Source organism: Sus scrofa, chromosome 15 (assembly GCF_054392235.1).
Source record: "Sus scrofa isolate SSC_HxYL_T2T_F1_AM1 chromosome 15, Sscrofa_HxYL_maternal_Yorkshire_Landrace_v2.0, whole genome shotgun sequence".
Taxonomy (NCBI): Eukaryota; Metazoa; Chordata; class Mammalia; order Artiodactyla; family Suidae; genus Sus; species Sus scrofa.
In genome coordinates, this window is record NC_139397.1 from 106608744 (window position 1) to 106626525 (window position 17782).

Here is a 17782-nt window from a genome sequence, read left to right on the forward strand (position 1 = left end):
ATCTTTCATATTGCATACATGCTTTTGGGCATATTGTATCTATATCTCTCTCATCTGTATTTAATTGTAAAATCCTATATAGGTAGAAATTGGATTATATAATTCAGTTGGATTATAAATTCAATAATAAATTTATAAAGGTACATAATAAATGCTGTTTGAATTTTACTATCAAAAGTAGTGTTATCTATTCTTCTTAATTGTATTCTCTGTCTATACTTCTCATTGACTTCAGAAAAAGTCACTCTTTGAGTTCCTGTCGTGGCTCAGTGGTTAACAAATCTGACTAGGAACCATGAGTTTGTGGGTTCTATTCCTGACCTCGCTCAGTGGGTTAAGGATATGACATTGCCGTGAGCTGTGGTGTAGGTCGCAGACACGGCTCGGATCTGGCATTGCTGTGGCTGTGACGTAGGCTGGTGGCTACAGCTCCAATTAGACCCCTAGCCTGGGAATCTCCATATGCCATGGGTGCAGCCCTAGAAAAGACAAAAAGAAAAAAGAAAAAAAAAAAAAAAAAAAAGACACTCTTGTTCTCAACACAGCAAAAGAATCAATGGAGACACGACTTAAAAGATGTGAATGTAGTCTCTATATTTGATAGTTCTATACCCCATTATAAATAAATATATAAAATAAATAGTTAATTTTGAAACTGATTAAAAATCAAATATGAAGTTTTATTATATCCTGAGAGAAAAAAAGTAAAATACTACATAAACAAGGGAAAATAATATTTTATAATTTTTCATGACATGTACATGTTTCCAGTGCTGAGGAGTTGTGTAGGAATGATTCTTATAAAGTTATGCCACCTGGTTCCATGTATTGCTCGTCTGAAGCTTTGTGATGTTTATAGTTACCAAGCGGCTAAGTCTCATCAGCTGCTGATTGAATTTCTAAACCTTGTTTAATTCTGTAAAAATTCTCCAACAGGTTAAAATTTGTCAAGTAGATTAAGAACATATGAAGGACTAAATCAATGTAGCTCAAATCACTGAGCTATAGCACTGCTCATGTGCATAAGAAATATGGTATCAGTTTCTAGATGCCTGAAATCTTCCAATTAGGGAGGCCTTTGTTAAAAATCTTGAAATATGCAAGAGCACGTTACCATGCTATGAATTAGAGTGCTCTATTCTGTTTCTTAACACACTATAGCTCTTTCCTGACCATGTTGTGGGGCATGCAAAAAACAAAAATAAAAACAAAAAAACAGAGAAGGGGGAAAATGGAAATGAGCCAATTCTAGTTCCTATTAGCATATATGTTCTACGAGGATAAGGATTGCCTAAAACTGTGCCTATAATGAAGTCTAGACTTAGTAAGATGAGTTCAAAAGGTAGGTCAAAAGACAGGATAAAAAACAAGCCACTGATGGAATTTTTTCTTTTTCTTTTTACAGCCTCACCTGAGATATGGAAGTTCCCAGGCTAGGGTAGAATCAGAGCTGCAGCTGCAGGCCTACACCACAGTCACAGCAATGCTGGGTCTGAGCCCCATCTTTGATCTATGCTGCAGCTTGCAGCAACTCTGAATCCTTAACCCCCTGAGTGAAGCCAGGTTCAAAGCCACATCCTCATGGACACTATGTCAGATTCTTAACCTCCTATACCACAACATGAACTCCAGATGGAATATTTTAAAGCAAGGCTGAATTTGGTCTAGCCTTGAACACCAATATGACCTGAGCTTTTGGGAAGGAGACTTGCATCTAGGAAAAGAGATTTGATGGTTCTTTTTCTTGATAGAAATGGAATTTGAAATAGTTATTCCTAGGAAATTTATAATGCTATCTCATTTTTTAAAGGAAAAAATGTATTGCAAATTCAAAATGATAAAAGGAATAAAATCAGTCACCATACCTCTCCATTAAAGAAGCAATAAATTGTAGATACCAACAGACCCTGTAAAAGAAAAATAAAATTATCTGATTCCAAATGAAAAAGATACAGTATTTGTAAGCAACTTGCTGGGTATGTAGTTAAGAATAAAACCAGCGCTATATATAAATTTAAAACCAAATTTCACAAGGTGCCTTCTTGATGCAAGAACACCATACCTGATAGTGCACAAGGATGTGCATGATGTAATCGTATACCTCCTCTGCAATCTTTCCTTCAGGTCGCCATGGAATCAGCACAAATTCAATGCCAAGTAATGGCACCAAGATAAGTGTAGCTCTCACAGCTTTCATGTAGAGATTGGACTCTGCTTGGTGAGTAACTTTTAACTTGGTGATAAGAACTCGTACAATATTTAAAAGGAAAAAAAGATTCACCTAAAAAGAAATAAAATGTCATATTGAAATTATTTTATATTTAATATTAAGAATCATTATTGAAGGATCCTTGATTTTATAAATCTTAGAATATCTTTAGTGTACAAGAATATGTTCTATTCAAGAGAATATTTGCTTAAATGTTAATTTTTATTTCTGTTATCAAATTTTTTCCTTTTATTTTTCCCAGTTTTACTGAGATATAATCAACATCAAATAAGTTTAGGTTACATAGCATAATGATTTATCTTACACATGTTGTGATATGATTGCCGTAAGTTTAGTTAACATTAATTATCTCATATAGATACCAAAAACAAGTGTGCATGTGTGTGTGTGTGTATATATATGTATGTGTGTGTGTGTGTGTGTGTGTGTGTTATATATAAATATATATATATTTCCTTATGATGAGAACTCTTAGAATTTACTCTCAGTAGCTTTCAGATATATCATACAGAACTATTAACTACAATTATGTTGTACATTATATCCCTTGTACTTATTTATCTTAAACCTGGATGTTTGTGCCTTTTGACCACCTTTATCCAATTCCTCTTCCCTACCATCTCACCCTCTGCCTCCGGTAACCACAAATCAGATCTCTTTATTTTCATTAAAGTATAGTTAATTTACAATATTGTGCCAATTTCTACTGAGTAGCAAAGTGACTCATTCATATATATGTGTGTGTGTGTGTGTGTGTACATTCTTTTTCATATTATCTTCCATCATGGTCTATCCCAGGAGATTGGATATAGTTCCCTGTGCTGTATAGTAGGACCTCATTGCTTATCCATTCTAAATGTAATAGTTTGCATCTACTAACCCCAAACTCCCAGTTCATCCCACTCCCTCCCCCTCCTCCTTGGCACCCACAAGTCTGTTTTCTATGCCTGTGAGTCTGTTTCTGTTTTGTTGATAGGTTCATTTGTACCATATCTTAGATTTGACATATAAGTGATATTATATGGCATTTGTCCTTCTTTTTCTGATTTACTTCACTCAGTATGATAGTCTCTAGTTGTATCTGTGTTGCTGAGTAAATATTTTGTTCTTTTTATGGCTGAGTAGTATTCCACTGTATACATGTACCACATCTTCTTAATCTATTTGTCTGTCAGTTGACATTTAGGTAATTTCCGTGTCTTGGCTATTATTAATTGTACTGCTATGAACATAGGTGTGCATGTACCTTTTTGATTTACAGTTTTGTCTGAAATATTATCTCTTTTTCCTATGAGTTTATTTGTTTAAATTCCCCAAATACGTGAGATCACATAGTATTTGTCTTTCTCTTTCTGACTTATTTCACTTAGCTCAATGTGCTCAAGGTCCATCTGTATTCTCTCAAGTGGCAGAATTTCCTATTTTTTTATGGCTAAATAGTTTTTCATTGTATGTATGCACCACAACTTCTTGTTTCCATTTCTTAGCTATTGTGAATAATGGTGCTATGAACACAGGGGCAGATATGTCTTTGATACAGTGTTTTTGTTTCCTTTGGATATTGGATTTGTGATTTATTAATTTTAAAAGCATATCAAGTTATTAATCTTAAGTTTTAAAAAATAAAATTATAGTGAAATTATTGTGGACAGTATTCAGTTGAGGAACATCTGATTGTTTTGCTTAGTTCATTTCCTTACGCAATTTTTAAAAATTTTGCTATGGTTAAAAGACTAAAGCTTTTGAACATTTTTAGCTCAAAGAAAGGAAAGAATTGTTTATAACAAACACGAATTATTTTAAGTGTTTCCTCTGTGTTAGTGTCCATACCAGGTACTTTTCAAATATGTATGATACCATAATAACCATTACACCTTTTTGGCTTATCCTTCCTGCATTATTTGTGTATGTATGTGTGAGCATGTTGTTTGTGTAACAGCATCCTCACAGCTCCCCATGGTAGTACTGTAATCCTCTTTATCTTTTTAAGGAGGCTGAATCACACACTTGAATCAGTTAATATTCAACCTAGATCATCCTAGAGATAAAACAATGTTGGCACCCAACAGGGCCTCCTGCTAATTACCTTCTATAATTATAAACTTACTATGCGTGAAAACCTTCTCCAAGAGGAGGCATGCTCTTTGAAAGAGAAACATAAACTTCAAAGTTTTAGTATGGATAACTAAGTTACTCAGGAAACAAATAGTTCTGCTGACATACATTTCTCTCTCTCTCCCTCTCCCTGCCGCTCCTTCTCCCTGGATACTACTCTCTATTTTTATTATCTTCATTCAGGATGTCTTCCATAGGATTATGGTCTTTAACTCCAGAAACACCCTTTAGAGTTCTTATGCTACTATGCTCTTATCTTTCCTTTTTGTTCACCCTGACTTCTAGCATCTGTGCTTTGTTTAATAATCTAAAATTTTTAAACTGCTTAGTAACACACGATTTATACCCACATACTTTAATTAATTGGAAAAGGTAGCATCTCGTTTAATATAGAAAGCAAGGAACAAATAACATATATTTGCTGATTTAAGTCATGTATTATGAAAGTTACTGGGCATAAAAATATTCCACTACTATTCTTTCAGAGAATTCTTTGGAACATGTGTTTCAAATTACATAGCTAACTGTAATCCTGATGGAAACACATCTATGAAAAGTAACATGGTTACAGACACAGCAATGTCTCTGCCGAATACAAAATCAGAATAAGCCATTTCAACAGGTGTAAGAATGAAACATGATGAATCAACACATCAGCTGTTATTCCACTCATCGTACTATATTCCCTTCCTAAGCATTCATTGCTATTTTAAAAGTATTGACTAAATGAAAATTATAGCAGCCCACAGAAAAAGGTAATAATGCCCTTTTATATGCTTATAAATTTAGAATATAGAATATTTTATAAACCTAATATATAAAAATCAGTATAACTATTATAGTTTAGATGCCCATTATATGAAAATTTCTAAATGTGAAGTGCTTCTCCAAAAATAGCAAGTCTGATTGAAATTTGCAACTAGGAGCTAGAAAGTCATCCTACTTCAGTTTCTTCAAATACTTCCATTTATTTTAAATACAAACAGAAGAGGAATTGTGAATTTCAGATGAATTACATCTGGATCTCATCTATCCTAGAGAAAAACTATAGGTAAGGAGAAGAGAAAAACTATAGGTAAGGAGAAGAGAAAAAATTTGTTTTTACTCATTTTTACTCCAATACCCATAAAGTTCACCTAGCTGGTAGGTACAACAGGACACTTTCATATCACGATACCACCTATGGTCATGACCAGAAGCTGTGGGAGTCAGCACAGTGGCAGTAGGATTCCTGGAAGCCATCCCCAGATAGATCAGCCAGCAGTCACTTACCTATGCACTGAAGTAACCTAAACATCTCTCACTGAACACAAATTAAATGCATTGCCTCTCAACTTCCCCTTAGCAGAGGAAGTGCTACAGCCACTCCAATACCACCCTGCTCAAGGGGAAATGTGACTGAGGAAGTCTGAGTGGAAAGAAACTAATTGTGGTTGAAATATCTTATATATAAAAACTGTACAAGAACATGTGACCATATAAACAATTTCTAGAGCACCTCCCAAGACCTTGGAATTGTTTAGGACCGGTGAGGGGCCCTAGAGCTTAAACACGGATAGAACATTTTATTCTGATAGAAAAATAGACTCCTAATCTTTTTTTAGGCCAAGAAACATGGAAAAAGCTTTATGCAAATAATTGTGGATTTTTACTTCCTTTCTTAATGAGCGGCTTGATGATCTATATTCCTATGTGATATTTTATCCCAGTTAGGAATCTTAACTTTTTGCATTTTCCTCAAAACAGAACCATGGTATCAAGTAGAAATTATAAGTGAAGAAAGTTTTAAAAGCATTTTTTGAGAGTTTATTATATTCTGAACACTGTGTTAATTGCTTAACAAGATACATCTCATTTAATCCTATAACACCCTATGAGGTATTTACTCTTATTATTCTATAGTCATAGATGAGAAAACATAGGCACAGAGAGGCTAAAAACAAAACAGAACTTGCTTGAGATACACAACCAGCAATGGTAGAAATGGGTTTCAATGCTGATTATTTCCCAGAGCACAAAGTTAGGATACCTCAGGATACAGCTTAAAGAGTATTTACACATGTCCCTCGTGTGTGCAGGTAGCAAAGGGAGGAAATGCTTCTGCCTTTGAAATTTTCACGTGTCTATATTAATGTATATTAAAATTTCCATGAGATATAATAAATTCCCTTCACTGATATTTTGAACTGGTTGTCTTGTGTAGCCAGGCACAAATCAGAAATCTGACATTTGCTCCATGCTCTATACATGCTAGGCTAAGCAATTTTTATGTTTTAACTTACTTAATTTCTTCTTAAAATATTGTCTCTGTTATTATATTCTCTATACTACAAATGAGGGACTTGAGGCACATAGTGATTAGTTTAATTGCATAAAGCCACACAGCAAGTAAGAAGCAGAAGAGCTCAAATCCAGGCAATCAGCTTCCAGAATTTACCCTCTTAATTATGACACACTTTCAAAAATAACAATGATATACTTGAGAATGACTTGAACAGTGTTGTAACATAACCTTATACTAAACTGCAGCTAGCAAATATAGTAAGATAATAGAATATTTCGCTAAAAGAATCTGAAAGCAAATGTTAGAAATCTTTGAATTTTGGCTGAGAAACATACCACCTTCATCTTTTTACATATAATTAAATATTAGCTGTAATTACAGTCTTAGAGTCTGTAATTACATTCTTATCTCTAATATTCTATGAGATAAAGCATATTAGCATAGATTGATTTATTTTCCCATTGAAACAATGTTTTAAAAGCACTGAAATTAACTTCTGTTTCCGTACAACCACATTTTAAAATGTCCAACTTATGCATTTGTATTAAGTACTGATCATCATCATAATAAAACAATTTAAGCAATACTTTTTTCCAAATTAAAGTCTTTTCTTTTTTGAAATATTAATCTTATTACCATCACAGGTGTGGGTTTTTCCTGTTTGTCATCCCTATACCCTAGATTCATCTTCTGTCCTGCTCTGCTCTGCACCTCAGGAGGCTCTGAAGATTGCAGCATCACCAGGCTTTCTTGCCGTCAAATATTTGCCAGTGGGGGGAACCAAGAGATCAGAGCATGGAAAGAGAAGTCCGAGTATTTCTTTCCCCTTTTTCTCTGTCAGGCTGTGGTTTTGGTAGTAGCTGTGTTCTTCTACCCGGGGCCAGAATTCCTTTTGGACAACCCCTCCTGGCCCTCAGGAACACTGTTCTATCCCCTCTTCAAGTCTAGTCAGGATATCAGCTTCCCATCTTGGTCTGCAGTGACTCTCCGTCCCTTAGAAATTACCTCCTTTACTCTTCCTGCCAACACCTCAAATATAACACCTTTATTATACCCTCTTCAATCAATTCCTATGAGTACACTATGTCCACTGAGATCCTATAGGATACCACAGGCTGGATGTATCAGGAAAGAAAGTTGAACTATAAGCAATAATGAAAAAAGGAGCATTTTAATCACATACCAATAAAGCAGCACAAATCGGGCCATGGATAATGTAGAGGAGATGGGTATCAGAACTGATCCAGCAGCTAGGGGAAAAAGCAGGAAAATTATGTTGAAGACTTCCATTGTAATTACTTTCAATAGAAATCAAAAATAGAGATTATCTTACTTGTCATTGTAGTACAAGCGTCTGGCAACAGCATGTATACAAGCAGGAATCAGTGGAAATCCTATAAATATCAAACCAAAAAAATAAACAGGCAACTTTCTCTATAGATGAAATTCTTAAAATATTTCATGAAATATGAAATTCAGAAATACTGCAGGAGCAAAAATAACTGATCGTTATATGCTTATTGAGTAAATACTGTTTAGGTATTCATATTTTCAGGTTGGTGTGTGTATATATGTGTACTGTGTCTTCTTATATGAGTCATTTTGAATCAATGGACTCGAGAGCCTCAGTTTGTAAATGTGCTCCCTGTGTTCAAAGGCTTAGGAGAAATTCAGCATCTCATGTTTTCTGTAAGATAGAATCGGTCAATATTTGGTAGATAATCAGATGTGAGTAGAAGCTGAGCCTTACTGTGTGAAGAGGAAGAGAAGAGAGAGATGGTTTATATAGCAGAAATTTTGAGGGTTTTTAGTATTCTAAACAATAAAATAAAGATATATTTTATAAAGGTAAGCTGAATGTACTAATAGCTTCAATTCATACATACATATAACTGAGCAAAAACTGTACTCACTTGGCAAATATATATCTGACATTTTAATTCTAAATGTTATGCAAAAACCAATAGGAACAATATTTATTTTGATAAAAAAATGAAGATGGTGCAGGTGTGTGTGTATATACCTCTGTATATCTGCATCCGTTACCTGACTGGAGAGATAGGTAGATAGGATAGATGGATATGTAACTATGATTTTAGTTGTTTCTGGAAACTAGTCCTGTTGAATTCATGTTCATCATTTTATGTTTTGCATTATTCCAGTTGTTTTTTTAAATTTGCTAGAGATGTATCATTGTTTGCTTTGTGAATAATACCATGTCAGAAGATTGTGCGGAAAAGTTGATTTTTTGGCTGTCTTTATCCAATTACTGATCCCTTTAAAACTCTAACAATAAAATAACAATATTTTATTTAAACAAATATTTTTTAGAATGGAACTTCCAGGTTTTTAATCCCAATGCCTTTATTTTTCACATAAGTAGAAAGGAGATTTAAAATAGTACAAAGACTAGATCCTTAATTTATTATTCTAACTCTTGTTTTAGTCACTACATATTCAGCCAAAATATACACTGGAATATTAAACAGAAAAAAATTGTATTATGAATTGATCTGTGATTACTGAAAACGATGTCAGTGGTACTTTGAATATTTCAACTTACAGCAATAAGCAAAGGTTAATCATCTGATATTGTTTAAAAATAATAAGTATATTTTTATTACAAAGGAACTCTGCATCCTTCATAAGCTTTCTTAAAAGGTGAGTCAGTAGATATGTGCGATGGCACTTACCCCAGCCAAGAAAATAATACCACATCAAGTGTTGCTTCTCTGCAAACACGGCCACCACAATAAGTGTGTGTAGGTAAATGCCTTCACAAAGCATCCAAAAGTAGTTACATCCCATCAGGTAAAGATGAATGAACTGGAACACTTTACAACTAACCTATGAAGAAAAAAGAAAGCAAGCAACATTTAGTTGTTTATAAATTCATTTGTAAAGCAAATATTCTAGTTTAGCTTAGTTATACAGAAACAGAATTTTCTCTCCTCTACACAAAATCTTTCACACTAATGATTCAGATTTATAAAATGGTGCCTCTAAAGTAGCCACTTATTTCAGAGATTTATAATGATATATTTCCCAGGAAATGTGTAAATTCCAGGATTATTACATTTAGCAGAAGTGAATTTTCCTGATATTGTTTTAGTTATTGTGTAATTACAAGTATAAAAGTTTCACACATGAATGACTTCACATCTCTTTTAATTATGTCATCATGAACTCCATGACTATGGCATTCTGTTGGAAGAATCTTAATAATTATCTTAATAATTTTAAAAGTAGTTCATGGAAAGTATCAAATACTTGAGAGGCCTTGCATATTGTATGCTACCAGGGCAGGTGCTTATTAAACAATAATCTAGTGAGTCCATATTTTATCTTATTCAAATTTGGGGTTTGAGGGTTTCATGTAGGTAAAAAAAGAAAAGTTATGTTTTTTTCTTCCTCTTTTCCTAAGGTCTTCACTTTCTCTTTTTTACTCTTAAAGAGACAGGAAGAGGGAGGTTAAAATACAGGGTAAAGAAAACACAACAGTGTAAGAGATTTAGTTTACTCTCTTACCAAGGGGAATAAATTTAAAGCTCTATCAGAAATAAACAGTTAGTTACTCCCATCAGCTCCAATTTCCAGTCTGGAACTCAAATATTTAGCGGCAAGTATCATTGTTTTGGAAATAAATTTTTTTTTTTGACTATAGGGAAAATTGGAAATCAAAGGCGACAGGAGAAAAAAGTAAATATTAGGTTATTATAAAAGAGTGGTAATAACATTTGCATATGAGTTAGCTTAAAATATTTTAATATGTGTTGTTTTATGTAAGCTTTAAAATAATTCTATGAGGCATGATTTATCACTTAGCCATATATTTTATAGATAAAAAAGTAAGTATTGAAGTTAAGTGATTTGCTAACATTCATACAACATAAATCAAAACTGCACCCTAGACAGAAGTCCTATGATTCCAGTTTTATTTTCATGACTATACATAATGCCTTCTGACTGAGGATATTTATAAAACTTATTCTTTTATTAAATACATCTGCAGAATGCATGCCATTAAATTTTAAATATTTTACATTGATATAAAACACTTATTAAAAAGTTATCTCAAAAATAAAAATGAGCTATTTAACTGTTATATAGAAAAGATATGGTTCATCTTCAGAATTTTATCTGTATTATTTTTAGATATAAATATCTACTTGGGCTTCCAACTCCTTATTTTATTAAAAAATTAATCTATAAACTATTATGATAAAAGATTTAAATCATGCTTTAGAAAAATATTTTTATGAAGGGCATTGGTGATATAAACAATAAATTTCCCTAGAATATATTAGAAGTAACTATATTACATTTTTCAGCTTATGTGTTAAACAGGATATCCTTGTATATAAATGTAAAAATGAGAATCTCTTTCTCTGCAACTTCATGACAAAATGCTGAATCTCCTTGCTCTAGAGAAATTCACTCTAAAATGACAGGATACCTGCAATTTTTTATATTGCTAATTAAGCTCCAGCATTTCCTCACCCAATGACATTAGAGTGGAATATATACAAGATTAAGCAATACGGATACACATGTGCAAACAAAGCAGGGAATTTTAGAATTTTGGAAATTACCCGAAAAACACATATAAAACACATATGAGAGTATTGTTTATTGACCCATTGAGTGAAAATTCCTTCCCTTCTCTGATTTCAGTAACTAGATATCTTCAACTTTAAGAAACCACTTTATAAATACATATACACACACCCCTTCCCTAGTCTGTATCCAAAACTTTAGTATGGATACTATAAACATTATGAAAGCATATACTTTTAAAAACTTGAGTATGTGTTTGCTATTTAAGCAGATATTTTAATCTAAAAATAGCTTATAAGTGCCTGTAGGTTGCATAAAATACATACATTTGTGCAAGTAAATGTCAGATTGTTTTTAAAATGTACCTTTTATGTTATGATAATCTCTGTGTTTGTTTTGTGTGTTTTGATGTTTATCCTAAAGACTGTGCTTCCAAAGGGATGGTAAGGGAACAATTTATAAATGTTTGTTGAGACAGTGAGGACTTCGTAGAGCCTTTTAAAATTTTTATGTTAATAAATTATAACATTATATAGGTATATTTCACTCCCCCCAGTTTTATTAATTCTTTAAAGTCAGCCTGATACCAAACATGATTTAATTTAAATTTTCCATTTTCTTGTGCCTTTTCTAACCACAAAAACTTGTTACTTTAATTGATTTTTTAAAATTTGATTTCATAAAAATGATGTCCCACCGGCAGCAAGACTCTAACCATAAAATGAGGTGAAGCTATGTAACATATATAGACAGTTGAAACAAAGAAAGTTTTTGTCCTTTTGCTAGTCAATCTTTGTAACTTGGGGAATATAAATTAAATTAGAATATAGTTACGTACACATACACTTTACAGGTCGGATCTCAAAATATACATATATTAGTACTTAATTATATATATATATGCATATATCCAGGACACCCCTCCCCCCATCCTCTCCCATTTATTCTTTCTGTTTCAATCCCTTGAACCTCAGGTGCAACCTCATTCTACTTACAGGATTTGTGGCCACTAAGGCCTGGTTGTTGGCCACTGCAGTGAGATGAATGATTGTTACAATGGAGTTACAAACAAAAGAGAAGAACAGATTTTTGTGCAAGGTAATCCTTTGGCAACTTAGGCTCCTGAAAGGCAAGAGACACCAAAGTGTGTTGACATCGTTAAATGTTTCCATATTTTTATTAATAATCATTCAAATAATATACATTCACAATTCATAGCAGCTGTTCCAAATTTGGAAGAATTATTTTTCTTAAAACATGGCGGCACAGGAATTACTTTGGTACAGGTAGACATATGTGGGGACAGGACTTTGCCTTTACAAGGACTCTGAATAAATTTCTTCTGTTAATCTCTCAACATGATTAATATTCTAATTCATTCCAAAGATGTAGAAATTGAAATTAAGTGAAGATAATTGACTTTAAAAAATCATGCAGCTAATTAATTTAAAGAAAAATTTAAATCTACCTGTCAAATTTTCATAGATTTTTATTAACACCTTATAGGCTATTCTACTTACATAAGCTGTTTATGATTTTTTATGGTTGCTCTGTTTGTATAGCTCCTCTGTGGTAGTGCTGATTATATAAATTAATCATGAGAAAAAAATAACATGATTTAACATGTATTTAGAAGAAATTAACACATATTTAGAAGAATGATCAAAATATAGATTGAGCAACTAATGGGGTTTGTTCAGCTTTACTGAATTTTTTTCCAGTTGGCCCAGCCGTACATTATATATACAACTCCTTTTAATGAAGGTCCTTATATGTAAAACAAAATCTAAAAGTTAGTTGCATGGAATTCATATAGAAGTAGATTTGAGGAACAGACATTGTTAAAGACAAATAATGCTGCTCTTTAGATTGAATTCACATTCACTCTTTCAGATTGTATATGACTGCCTTACCTATGATCAAAGACCAACTTAAATACTACCTCCTTTATGAAGCATTATTCAAAGGCTTATTTGGGTAAAGTTTTAAAATAATAGAAAGGAATTCATTTGAAACTGAATACTTAATATCCAAACAAAACATATATACAAAGACATAAGAAATCTTTCATTGCAAGGATTTAAAAGCTCATTTTGGGTTTTACACAATTATGCAATTAATATGGTCAAACTAGATAATTGACCCTATATAAATCAATTCAGTGACGTACTTTGGAAACTTTGAGGAGGTTTTAACCTGGTTTTATCACTATATCACCTTATTCTAAATAGACTAGGTGCCCAGAATATTAAAGTTAGTCTGGGATGCCAAGGTTTTCTATATTCTAAAAAGCAAAGTTAGCTATATTGTCTCTGAAATTTCTTGCAGCTGTAGATCTATCATCCTATACTTAGCTCTAGTATTTTAAAAGATCTGGAAGTAAATCCCATACAAATCAATATTTGTGGATTTTCAATATATGTCTTTCACAGAAGTAGGTGCTATTAGGGAAACTCCTTTGAAAGGCTTCATGAAAAAGATGGCCCTTGGACCGATCACTGTGTATGAGACAGTCATATACCAGCAAGTATAAGTCCAGATGGAGTCCATCAAAATAGAAATAGCTGAGAGGTGCAGGTATTTTCATATTAGAGGGTCTTTAATTCGACTTTGTGCTTGAGAGTAGTGAGAAGCAGGCAGGGATCAAGCAACAGAGTCAAAATGATACTCTATAGAGAAGAAAAATCTTTGAAAGTTTTTAAACAGAGGACTGACATGATTCTTATTACTCAAGTGAAGTTAACATTGAGGCTTTATTTTTGATAAAATGTCACAGCAGTGACATGAGTGCTTCGTGTTCAATAAGAGGAGAATTACTGAATATGAGAAGAGATCTAATAAAAGATATTCTTTTCAAATAATTTATACATATTATGTATAGTTTTTATTGCAATTTATCACTCTTCTGTGTTGAACATTATGAACACACAAAATTTGTCTACATAATCTTATTTTAAAATGCTTGTTTTGAGCTTACCCTGTGTCTATGGCATGCCAACTATTGTTTAGGGAAAAACTGCTTTCTTAGGCAAATATAAAATACCCATGTACTTTTTTTAGTAACAGAATTTAGATAACTCAGCTACCATCATGGGAAAAAACTAAAATATTTTCCTTAACTGGGTTGTTTTGCCCTTTTCTGCTGAACACACTTATATCCAGGTCCATTGGTTAAGATATATATATAAACAAAATTTCATAGTTTTCAAATGATGACCAAAAGAGCAAGAGGGATTGCTTAGATAGCAAATAAGGAATACTTGTAAAAGTAAATTGGAATGAAGGAAAACAAACATTAAAGGCTTTCAAAAATAGCTATTCATGATGAGTAAGAGCTGAAAAATATCAGCTGAAGAACATAAAACAAACAGCATTTATATTATAACAACTTGATATTTATAAGTGAAAAGATTGAAAATATATAAAATAAAATACCAACTGTAGTTGGCTGAAAAACAATTTTAATTTTCCTTGTGTTCATTTAAACTTCCTTCTCTTCGCTCTGCTGGGCTGTATTCCTGTTTCTCTTGGTTCCCTCTTTTTTGATGATTTGGCTCTCACTTTAATCTGAATTGAAAGTTAAAGGCTTAAAAATTATCTGCTAGCATCTCTTCTTTTCTAAAGATGTGATTATTGTGAGTACAGCCACACACAAAAAAAGGGTTTCTTATTCCCTTAATATGTGATAAAACAATATGCCACATTTCCCTCTTTTAGACCTAAACAATGCTGTATTATGGGCAAAATTTTTAAATGGTAGAATGAAATTCTATTGTAAGTGAAATATTGAATATCAAAACCAAACAAATACTTAAATGGACACATGAAATCATTTCAATAGCCATGTGAAGCTTATTTTGAATGTTTTGCAAAATTATCTAAATAATATGATCAACATAGATAATTCACCCACTATAACTCAAGCCATATACTTCTGCTTTGGAAACCCTGATATCCAGTTTAGCAGTTGTAACATACTGGATCATTGCCAAATCACTTCAGTTTGGGTTGTATAAAATATCATCTACAACATTAACCTCTTTGCTTTGGTATCTTCTATTTTTTAACTACAGTTTTGGTGCAACTTAAGTGTAGACAAATGCTATCTGACATGCTTTATATCAATGCCTACTGGTAAAAATGGTTCAGATTTTTATAATGATTCATATTGTTCTCTTTTAAATATATTCACTAATATATATAAGTACATTAGTCAAAATAAAATCAACTTGTAAATGAAAACCAAAACATGTATTTGGTAAAAACACTGGTTCGCTTAACTGAAATAGTAAAAATATTTGAGCATTTTTTAAAATTTTAACCTGCAATCAGTTTCATCTATTCTAAAATTTTAATGCGTTTATTTTACTCGAAATACTAAAACAATTGTTTTACAGGCTTAGAGAATGTTCTACCAAAATCTCTCTGCTTTCTTTAAATGTTACAATATCCCTTTCTGTCCTAGCATAACCACAGAATAGAAAATGTGGATTGTGGGTCTGGATTGTTTCCATTTCGTATTCTCTACGTATAATTATTTTAGAACACTATTTCAATATGCAATGTTGACAAGCAGAGTTACAGAGGCAGTTGGCATAAATGACAACAAAACTATCATACTCCATATGTAATGTAACTATGCCTTTCAATTCTCTTTTGGAACAGTTAGAAGCAGGTAACATCAAGTCAGTACACATTGTTCAGAGTGGGTTTTGAAACTGACCTGAGATTAAACTGGACTGCGCCACCTACTGAAAGTGTGACTTTAGACAAGTTATGTAAAAACTCTAGGGAGCTCCCACTGTGGCACAGTGGAAATGAATCCAACTAGGAATCATGAGGTTGGGGGTTCGATCCCTGGCCTTGCTCAGTGGGTTAAGGATCTGGTGTTTCTGTGAGCTCTGGTGTAGGTCCAATTAGACCCCTAGCCTAGGAACCTGCATATGCTGCAGGTGCGGTCCTAAAAAGCACACACACACATACACAAAAACCCTAAAAAACTAATCCTCAGTGTCAATTTCCTTATCTGTAATATAGGGATAACAATAGTACTTCATAGGATTGGCTGGAAGGTTAAATGAGATAAATCGTGTTTAGTGCTTAGCATAATATCCAACCTATGGTGAACATTCAAAGTTAACTATTATTTTTTAACATAGCTTTCATATGGCTAATTTTAATCAAGTTCTCTAATGGTTTTATCTCACAAATAATACAACAGCATCAAGGTTCATGAATAATATAAAACTGCTCATGTTTCAAGTAATGCAGTGAAATCGTACATTGTTGTCTTTTTGTTACAAAACATAAGAATTTAGCATCAGATAATTTCCAGATGATGAAAGGCAATAAATCAAGCAACTTAAATTATCCTCCCAGAGTCATCTCCAAATTACCACTTTCATTATCACAAGGCAACAAGGCTGTCGCCTTGGTAACAAGGCTGTCCCATATTCAAAGTTCTCAGTAACAAGGCTGTCCCATATTCAAAGTTCTGCAACAGTATGAACAAAATAATGGCCCGCAAAATACTTGTTCCCATTTGGTTTGACGTGAGTTAGAAATTTCCAAACTACTCTCCTCAATGCTTATCCTAAGTAAAAGTAGTCATGGAAGGAGGAAATACAGGCAATGTAAGAATAGCTGACTGTACAAAGTACAGCTCCATATGCCAGTTTATGTAATTTAATTTCTAAATACTCAGCTCTTTTGCCAAGGAAACACAGGCCATGTATCTGAAAAGAAAGCCCATGCTCAGTAGAATACTGCCAAAAACAACAGGCAGAAAGCAATAAATGTATTAAAATAATAAGCAGTATAGCTATCTTTTGTCTACTGAAAATGGAGCCTTGAGTTGATGGAATCACCTGGTTGTGTATGACTCAAATTATATATAACCTCTATCATTAGCTCTCTTTTAGAGGCTGTTGATAATCCATTTGGCCAGAATAGGAAGGGCCCAAGAGTGTTTCAACCCAAGTGCTCAGTGAAGTCCTGCTGGAGAGGAAATGGTTGCTCTTCCCCCATCAAGTCCCTTCCACCCTTGGCCCTGACTTTCAGGGCTGCTCCTTTGATGTAACATATGAGTGTAGGCTGCATAGGAACAGACGTGCTCATTTTATGTGGCCATCTAGTTTTCTTTCATATATGAACTGCCCCAGAGCAAGTGCTCTTTCTCCTAAGAAAACTAAGAGAAGAAATAGTCTGGCTTTCTGAATGCCTATGTTTCTTAGCACCAAAAAATCAACCTTGTTAGAGACAAAATTTATAGTAACAGCAGACACCATAATATTGAGCCTTTACAATATCCCAGGCATAGAGGTAAGTACACTCATCATCTCATTTAACAACCCCTTGAAGTATTATTATCCTTTAATAAAACTGAGGTAAGCTGCTCTAGTTTACAATCTTATTAAGTGATCTTTTGAATTTGAAGGTTTATGTTTTTAAGAATGTCATAAGGCTTTTGTCTCTTTTAATATTAATTTAGTCACATAAATATTTATTGATGTGTACGTAATATATCATGCACTGTTTCCAGATACTGGGGAAACCATTGTGAACAATATGGAGCAAGATCCTGATCTCATGTTGCT

General features: G+C 33.1%; 1 protein-coding gene and 1 long non-coding RNA gene across 18 annotated transcripts in view; one reads left to right on the forward strand and one right to left on the reverse strand.

Moving 5' to 3' along the window:
* The window catches only part of LOC106506297 (uncharacterized), a 476882-nt gene that overhangs the window by 214654 nt on the left and 244446 nt on the right, over window positions 1-17782 (forward strand). For 12 of the 15 annotated variants that reach the window (XR_014829348.1, XR_014829356.1, XR_014829358.1 and 9 more), the window contains one exon: window positions 2125-2218. The exons of the other annotated variants lie outside the window; for them this stretch is intronic. This is a non-coding gene — a long non-coding RNA (uncharacterized LOC106506297). The remainder of the gene's footprint in view (window positions 1-2124; window positions 2219-17782) is intronic. 15 annotated transcript variants of the gene reach the window in all.
* The window catches only part of CALCRL (calcitonin receptor like receptor), a 98559-nt gene that overhangs the window by 10398 nt on the left and 70379 nt on the right, over window positions 1-17782 (reverse strand). For all 3 annotated transcript variants that reach the window (XM_005672015.4, XM_005672014.4, NM_214095.1), the window contains 6 exon segments: window positions 12182-12308; window positions 9323-9476; window positions 7963-8023; window positions 7813-7879; window positions 2063-2281; window positions 1866-1907 (listed from right to left, as the gene is read on the reverse strand). In XM_005672015.4, coding sequence (XP_005672072.1) covers window positions 1866-1907; window positions 2063-2281; window positions 7813-7879; window positions 7963-8023; window positions 9323-9476; window positions 12182-12308 — 670 coding nt within the window.